The 9,282-nt window shown below is 45.6% G+C and overlaps 1 protein-coding gene across 1 annotated transcript in view; it reads right to left on the bottom strand.

Moving 5' to 3' along the window:
• T265_12490 (hypothetical protein) overlaps positions 1 to 2,409 on the bottom strand; it is a gene marked incomplete at both ends in the record, with an annotated part of 23,856 nt that extends 21,447 nt beyond the window's left edge. Inside the window, one exon of the mRNA XM_009164014.1 lies at positions 2,310 to 2,409. Within this exon, the coding sequence (XP_009162278.1) occupies positions 2,310 to 2,407 (98 nt within the window). The remainder of the gene's footprint in view (positions 1 to 2,309) is intronic.
• Between the last annotated feature and the right edge of the window lie 6,873 nt (positions 2,410 to 9,282).

Here is a 9,282-nt window from a genome sequence, read left to right as displayed (position 1 = left end):
TTTTTTTACTTTTCCTTTACAGTCTCGGGATATTCTTATTTTCCGTGCAAGTCGGCTGGATGAACGTGTGTTCATTCAGCCTTTAGGTCGCATCACTTGTAAATGTTTCGCGCTCCCTTTTAATGATGAATTCATTTATATTCCACTGCTACATTCATTCGAAAAATAAAACATACCCTTGACCATCGGTTTTGAAAATTGGAAGAATTTTGTTGATGAGTTTACTCATGTACGTGCATCTGTTACAGATGTACAAAGTTTTTAAGTTCTTGGATGACGATCAGTTCTCCATTGGTTGCGAAGAATGGTTTATCGATGAAAGAACCATTCGCTGGAGAACGTTTGATGACTACGTGGAAATGGAACGCGCGCTAATTAACAAAGAGGCCATGCCTTCAAGCGGCATCACGCGCTCCGTTGCAATCATCAAGAATTTTGGTACGCATCCCAAAAAATCTGATTGAGCCTTTACACGTCTTCAGGAGCTTACTCTGAGGCAGTCCGGTTCCGTGCAGTGCTAAACTCCAGCGATGGCACTTCAGACACGGAGCCACAGACCTATTTTCGGCTGCATTATGGTGTCCGCGAGAGGTATCGTTTGGTAATAACCGATCCATTTTTCAGAAAACGCAACCCGAGGTACTCGTCACTTTGTGAAGGGGCTGAGAAACAGCCATCGCAGAGGTCTTTCAAAAGGTTCACCTACGCAACACCCCCGCGAAGATTGTCCTCACCCGTTGAGTAAGTGCGGCCATAATTTCAGTTTGATGTATATTCTAAATGTAGTTCGGCTCATGGCCAGCTGTCATCCGCGATTTCGCCACCACCTCTTCGGGTCATGGAGAGAACCAATGACTCCGATGAGGACACAAGCGATTCTGATGGATTGCGTGTGTCGGATTACTCAAACAGAAAAGTGGTGCGCATCCTGCGTGACGAGGCCGTGAAAGCCGAGGCATTCCGAAGTGAGTTTACATCACTTTTATTGCTTATTCGAATATTAGAAGAAACCTTGGATCGGTTGGAAAAGCTGGATGTGCGGCTGAGATCTTTAGAGCTAGGTCTCAGTTCGGGTGCGTCCACACAACAAAAGCGAAAAACAATTACGGAAGAGATAAACGAAATGACCAAAATGGAAGATCTGGATACTTTCTTGGTCAGATTGTTGGACGCAGATTTTCGTGAACAGTCAGTGAGTACCTCAACCCTGGTCACACTTTGTGATAAAGGTAATTTATCTTTCCAGATTGGTCTGCCCTGACCCTCGCCGGTCAGTGAGGAACATGCTGCGTGCTCTGTTTGCTCCGGAGTTCGCAGATCGCTTGACGTGGTCGAAGGGTGAAGAAAAAAGACCCATATCATGCACAGAGTTGCCAGCACTCATAAAGGGTGAGGTAGCTGTTTTATATTGACACTTGTCACTTCAGATGCAATGTATTCCGTGGCCGCACATTCGAGTGTCGCAGTGGATTTCATTGAGAAATCAATCCAGGCTTGGTTCAAGGGGGCTTTCGATCGAATCCCTGGAAACCGGAAGCTGCGACGCGAGAGGGCCGCCTTGCGGCGCATCCGAAAACATCAATGACGCTGTAATTATGTCATCAATAGATTCATATTTTTGCAGCAACGTTGTTATCTTTTGACCATGCAGCGTGTTGTCGTAAGAACGACGCGTTTGGTAATTATCTCCGGCGTTCGGGAAAAATACGCATGCCATGAGGTTAGATAGTCAGCAATTATTACTCACAGAGGTAGTAAGCCAAAAATATGCCCCGACAAATTTGTGGTTGCCACTGTTAGCCTATTCCGGCTGCAAAGGGTTTCGAAGAAGGCCATGAAAAGATTAGGGAGATTTTTTCGAGTGGCCGCCTTTGGCCGCCCCTAGCCACCGGTGGCAAGTGTAACATGCCACCCCTTTTTGCCACCTTTAGCCACCCTTTGCCACCGGTGGCGCCACCGGTGGTGCCACTGGTGGCGTGTTTACTGGGTAAAAGTGTCACCGAAAATTAGCTGGTTGAACAGCCTTGAGCCGTTTGTTTTCAGATGTATATACACGAACAACACTCTAGCTTCACAATGCTTGATGCAACAGTCCCAGCTTTATTTTCAAAAATTGCGGTGCAACTAGCCGGGATAACGTATATGCACCAGTGCATTATTAGAATCCGGATTTCCTTACAAGCTCCTCTGCAATACGGGTGATGTAGTTCAGCTCAGTTAAGTCAACAACTTTTCCATTCTCCATTCTTGTGAACTATGAGGAATTCATGAATAGCTCCGTAGGATTTTCATAACAAATATAACCTTACTTTGATTTATGTGCACTGCAAAAGCGTTTCAAAGTGTTTGTTCCAGTTTCACTCTGACTTTGCCTAGAGTATACCGTTTTTTCCGTGTAATCCCAGGCGACTTATACGGTTTCTACATGCATGTGATGCTGGTGTTAGTGATAAACCAGTGATACCTAAAGCGCTATCCAGCGACTATGTATAACTATGCCGTCGAAAATGAGGTATTTATCGTGCAGGTCCAATTTGTATGGGACGAGGAGGTTTAGGTTAGGAGGTTGTGATAATGGCATCAGCCATGGGTTTATATCACAACGGCAAACGAAGTGTGCACGCGAAACTAAGCGATCGCGATCGGTTGTACACACTCTTTGATGCGGAAAAACAAACATCTGGTCGTCAGGCGGATACGCTGCAAAAGAGAAAATACCTGTTGTAAGCCGAAAGCTAATTTGCATGAACATTCATCTTTACGGCTAAGCTATGAAATAACGCGTGAAAGTATAAATCACAGGCTCGGTGTTCAGGTGCGCGTCCTAATTAACATTTATGGGCATCCAGTATTCGCACAATTGAATGGAATTTTCGAAGGCTATGACGTGTCCCTGATGGATTAAAGTGTTCGAACAATTGAGTTGAGAGTAATGGTCCAAACTTTTGAGCCCCTTCTAGGCATCCCGGCGTCTTAGCGACGCTGGGAAATCATTCCACCAAATTTTTCAGCCAAAGGCATGATTGCCTCAGTGGAAAATGAAAATTGGGAGCTGAAAGAATATTAACGTAGATAAGATTGTTTTTGGTTCGAGCACATACGCAACAAAACGCAACATTTTGGCTAAAATGGTTTCACTTCACTCGCAGAAGTTTCGCAGCTAAGAGAATTGTGCGGCTAATGGGCTCAACGTATGGGCACTAAACGATTCTCAAACACAAACCCAAAATCAATTTAAGTCCATAATTCGAACACGAAGTTTTAGCATTTGACAGAATTTGGCGGGAATCTTAAAACCTTGACAGGCAGCCGCAGCCTTTTACGAGTTATTTAGACACACTCAAGGGCTACTCTGGGGGCGGAATTCGTATTGTCAATGGCTGCCATGGTCCGTTGGTCGATCAGTAGAAGCAAGTCGTTAAATTCCTATAAACCGTCGTTCCAACGAAGAAAATTCGTACACAACATTCTGTATTTGGTTGTATACATTCGAGCCCTTGAAACTCCCTATGCAGCCGCACTTTAAGGTTGCTCTCTTTATGAGCTGATTCAAAGCGCTGGAGGGGTGGTGGGTTGCTTTACATTTCCATGCGACCAAACACTTCTCTTCATTGAATCCGCCATGGAATCCCCTGTTTCCCATAAAAACACCTGAGTAACTCTTCTCCAGCTACTACTCCACTTACTTCACTGATGATCTTTGATTTCATCTGCTACTGGCCACAAATGCTGAACCTAAAATGTGGTTTTTAAATTTCTGCCATGCAGAGTTCTCAGGGATGTACGTCTCGTTTTATCAATAAAAATTGTAACCTGCTTGAGCGAAAGAGCTATACAGGACAATTTTCAGAAAGTTCACGAGGCCGCCGCGATATTGACCCCAAAAACTGACACGCAGTCCGATGGACCGCATGCCACCAAACATAATTCGCACCTTTTTGGAAGAGGATTCAAACATTTTAGAAATTTGACTACATCGGACGTGGAAGATGAGCTGGCGTTCTGTAAAATGCGGAACCACTGCAAATACAAAATCCGCCGAGGGGAAATACGAAAATAAGTCACCACACTGGACCTTGCCAGGAAAGGCGAAAGTATAAATACATGGGGCGTCGACGCTGAAGTAAGCTAACCACACTCTCCATGAGGGATAAGAATGGGGAACCGAAGAATGACGTATAGAGGGATATGAGGCGTGTATTCTGTCCCAGTGACTTCGCCACACCCAGGCCATTGAAGCATATCTGTGAAAGGCCTCCGAGCATTTCGGTCTTCACAAATGGCGATATTCATCAACTCTAGCATAAGACAAACCTGTTCTGCGCGTGCTGGTCAGATGAGGCCAAACCAAGGTTCGTGATGGGAATGTCACTCACATTAACGAAGCATTCCTACCAAGTGCTTCGTCAGTCGCCCGACAAAGTAAGCTTCCCCCTGCTTGCGAGAAAGCAATCAACACACCAATCTACGAAAATGGTGACCTGCCCGGTGACCTACACCCCGCAGCTACAAGCTTACTGGACTCACCAGCGTACCGTGAATGTTCTGAAACGTTCTGAAGCAGGTCATCATATAACACGACCAACCCTCGAATCAACCCGGATTCCTCGAAAACCGTTCTTGCGTGACAAACATGTCCATATTTATTGACAACTTAACCCACGATAGGGAGTTTGGACTCATCAACCTCTCAGAAGCCTCCGATGGAGTCCCACAGGTCCAGATGCTCCACAAACTCGTGTCGTACGAGATTCATAAGGAAATCCCACGCTTGATTAGGAAGTTTCTAACAGACAACAAATTCCTGGTGAAAGCGGGCTCGACATACCCTTCTCCATCGACGGTCTCCATGGGAGTTCCTCATGGCTCTTTTTTCAGACCAAGTCTGTTTTCTCTTTGCTTCAGCAACCTTCCAGAGTTTCTTCCAAGTCCATGTTCCCTTCTAGCAGATAACCTCAAATCCTGGAGTTCAAATTACGGTGCCCTTAAATTGGGTGTAGGTGCTGCCGACCAGCATTCGTTGGACAGACACCTTCCGCCGAATGACGAAAAGTGCGTTTAAATGTCATTCAGATTGGACTCAGGGAACGCGTTTGTCATCTATGGTGAGAAACGGACCAAGACACACTAGGATGATGATGATGATGATTTGGGTGTTTGGCTCTGTTCAAACATGTCCTTCTCACGTCACCATAAAATCGGTTCAAAAATCATTTGCAGTTCTACGCATGGGCGTCTAAATACGATATTATGCATACGTCAAACAACTTCTTGAATATTCCAAACAAGCTGTCTACTCAGGGCAAAAGAAGGACGTAACCCTCATTGAGCGCGTCCAACGAGCTGCCACAACGTGGGTCACCGACCTTGAATCCATGGAATATGAAGCTCATCTCGTGTTTCTTGACCTGTTTTCTCCGGACTATCCTCACCTCAAAGGAGACCTACTACCTTTTGAACAAAATTTGGCCAACAAGTTTTTTCATTGTTGATCCAGCTGACAGATCAAAGCACTACTAAATGCAAATTCTTACGCCAGCAAATAACTGCCTTTTGCTGAGATCCTAGAAGCTGCGCTGCACCCGTGTTTTCTTTTTCAGACGAAAGGCAACCCTTGAAACACAAAAAAATTGACCTGGGAATATTTGGCAGAAGCCTTGATCCTATGTATTGATTCGTTACTCATTATCCACTATGGCCACATAATTCCTATTTTATTGCCTGCCAGTGGCACAGCAAAGTCCGCGTGAACTCGTAGTAGAGTAGTCATTGCTAACTGTTATAGGAAAGACTATTCCATCGTTGCACGTTCTGCCAGACAAAGCCAGAGAATACGTCTCATCTTGTGGTACAGCACACGCGGTATCGATTGAATGGCAAGATTTTATCTTCACCGCTCTACTGACTCCTTGATAATGTCATGGCAAAAATCAGTGGGCTTATGAGAGAAAACTGCGGAGGATACAATGGACAATGTTTTGAAGTTCTGGCACAAATTCAACGGTTTGGTTCGGCCTTGTTGGCACATGTGGCACGTTTGGTCTGGAAATAGCATAGATAAAGTAAACTGAGAGCAAGACATCACAGTGGGCATGGCTCCGTCATCGCGACGTCATACTTGGATCTGTGGATAGCCCCGTACGTGAATATCCTGGATGAGTCAACTGGGGTTGTCATGATAGTTAGGATTTGCCAAGAAACCGTGACAACTTAAGACCAAAATGGATCAAGGATATTCTTGGGTCCATTGAGGTAGTAGCGAGTAGCGTCTTCTCGTTTATAAAGTGTGATCTATTACGGAAGTTGTGGAGTCGTTTTGAAGCATTTGCTTCTTTTTGAGTTTTACTTCCGTGTCCAATATTCAGTAACTGTCCAGTTGGCATTTTTAATAAATAACTCCGCAGCAAATGCTTTCTTCCTTTCGTTTGATGCCGTTGCCAGGATAAGGATGAAGATCCCGTGGCCACAACCCCTTGAAGATGGAGATGTTGTAACCTCCCTGGAGGACTGCGAGGAAGTTTCGGAGGCCGCTGCACTGGAGACCGACCGGATTAAGTTAGCGGTACTGAAGACCCTCCTCATGGGCCGAGCGTAGGCGGCCCTGGATTGGGCCAGAAGTGGCCCTAAGATAGGCTGGGCCGCCGCGAAGGAAACAATTGCAGCGGAGTTTGACTCACCAGCCGACTGCCGTGAGGCTATGAGGCGGTTCAAGACGGCAGTATAGTACTTGCATCTGACTCGAACGTCTTCTTTGCCTGCCTGCAGTAGACGTTAAGTTGTGCCTTGCCGGGACTGGACGGAATGTCTAACGGTCAGTTGCTGTTTAACCAGTTCATCGGAGGAGTGCAGCCGGCAATTGGTGCCCAGTTGCGGTTGGTGGGAGCAACTGGCCAGATGAATGTAGAGCAGCCGGTGCAACTTGCCGGGAATTGCCCGAGGTAACACTGGCCACATTGCAGCCGCAGGACAACGGGAATGGTTCACCAGTGGACGAACTGCAGTCCAGAGTGGACCAACTCGTGGAACAGCTTGCAGCCACAAAGACTGAATTGGGGAAGCGCGCTTGAACAAGCTTGTGCTACAAGTGTGGCAGGCCTGGTCATTGGAAGGATCAATGTCTCCATGTCCGAACACCTGCACGTAATAAAAAATTATGTTACTTCTCTTTTCCCGGGTGGGTTACGACTAGCGGAGTGACACAGGCTACCATACAAGCCGTTGTCGAAATAGACGGGGAATGTAAGCTGTGTCTGATTAACATAGGAGCAGGGAGATCGGTGGGGCGGAGGGGAAACCAAGCTGAATGCAGACCCTGTGCACTAGATGTGAGAGCAGTGGGTGGATACCGACTAAAAATTGACGGAATGTCAATGCACTCGATATGCCTAGGCGACAGATCCGTGCAGCAGGAGATCCTCGTTAGCCCAGACATAGAGCAAACAATATTGGGAGCGGATTTTCTCAAGGGCACAGGTTCCGTGGTTGACATAAAGCAGGGAAAACTGGTGACAGGTTATGTCGCAATCAAACTTGAAGGTCACCAAGGCGCTGCCGTGAGTGAGCTGCATGTCCGAAAGCTTCGGTCCTGTAACGCACCGTCAGCACAGTCCATGGTCAAGGAATATTCCGAACCGTTCACGGGCGATGAGCACCCGTTCGGTTTCTGCCCGTGGGTTGAACATGAAGTTCCTCTGTCTTAAGAACGCTTTCGAACCCACGTCCCCCATCCCATGCCGCTTCATCTACGGAAGGAGATCCATAAATAGATTCAAGGGAGGTTGAAAAATGGTATAACCAAGGAAGCCAATGATGGGTAAAACTCCCCGATTTTGCTTGTAAGGAAGGCCAAAGGATAATACAAGCTTTGCGTGGAGTTCCAACGAATGAATGAACCGACCGTAAATCGGGTTGCAGTTGTACATCCGGTTGCGGAGATTTCTGATTCCCTCTAGCGTTCCCGATGTTTCGCCAACTTGGTTGAACAGAACTGGCGATCTACCGCTGCCCTCCAAGAAGACCGGCGTGGAGGATGAGGAGAACAGGTTATTCTTCACACGTGACATTTTACTTTTCGTTGAGAACAGCAGCGAGCCCCTTGCTGTCACCCACTTTAACAAAATTACTTGGGCTAATGAATACACATCATCATTAAGCTTGGATCATGTTGTAAATAGCAGATGGATGAATGAACGTTGCAAACTGATTAAGCTCATCATTTTCCGTATACTTCCTTATTTACCAAGAGACTTTCTGGAATTAGTTGATGTTCCATCAAGACCGCAGTCATTCATTAGCTGGCATTAGTTCCAAGTACCGTGTCTGCGGTAATATTAATTATTGTTATGTTGTGTATTGTTATATTATATATACATATTATACTACATACTATAATATATAATATATATTATCATACATTAGCATAATTATATGATAATCGTAATGATAATAACATGAATCCAATTACTATATCACTGATGTGAACAATTTATCCGCCATGACGGATGACCAGCTGGTGCCATACCTCCATGTGTGGCCTTCAGTTGCATTCAGAGAGTGACATTGGAGTGAAGCTATTGCAAAAGAGGATCTTTTTCAGATAAATCCCGCCAAAAATTAGCCCCTACCACCCAAAACAGACTACATAAAGGAGGGTATGAAATCTGTGTTTCAAGTTTCTATTGAAGCGAGTGAAAATGGGACGTCACTAAAAATTTGCATGAAAAGGTCCATTTTCGGTACCTTGGCTTCCAAACGACCTCACACTCGTTAGTTTCCGGCATATCCCACCGAAAATCCACTGCTGGGGAAGGACTCGCCCTGCGTGATTCCTACAGCGAGATATTAGCGTTTCATCGATCTCGACGTATGGACCTTGCCCGCCGATAACTGTTAGTCTGCAAAAGGAGCAAACTTCGCGAAGAAAGTTCTTACAGTCAACAGCAGTCGTGTAGCTAATAGATAAGCCCTTTGAGCAGAATTTGATTTTTTCCAAATTTTTGGACCAGCAGCAAATGAATAGAATCACTGTCCTAAACTCCATCCTAGACCGTTCCAGCCAAGTGCCATTTCAAAGATCGATTTGTTGCCGACACTGTCCGGTATTACACCTCTACCTGTCAGAAACAGCTGAATGTGTCATTTGGCGGCCATTGTTGCATAAACTTTGCTGACGAATCACTCCGTGGTTTTGCAAAAACGTATTGTCGTCTCCTGGTCATGAACGAGGGTTGAAAGCGTCAGAAGATTCATTTAAGGTTTTACACACAATGTTTTTGCACCAAA

The sequence above is a fragment of the Opisthorchis viverrini genome, assembly GCF_000715545.1.
Source record: "Opisthorchis viverrini unplaced genomic scaffold opera_v5_2, whole genome shotgun sequence".
Lineage (NCBI taxonomy): Eukaryota > Metazoa > Platyhelminthes > Trematoda > Opisthorchiida > Opisthorchiidae > Opisthorchis > Opisthorchis viverrini.
This window is presented reverse-complemented; position numbering and strand designations above follow the sequence as displayed.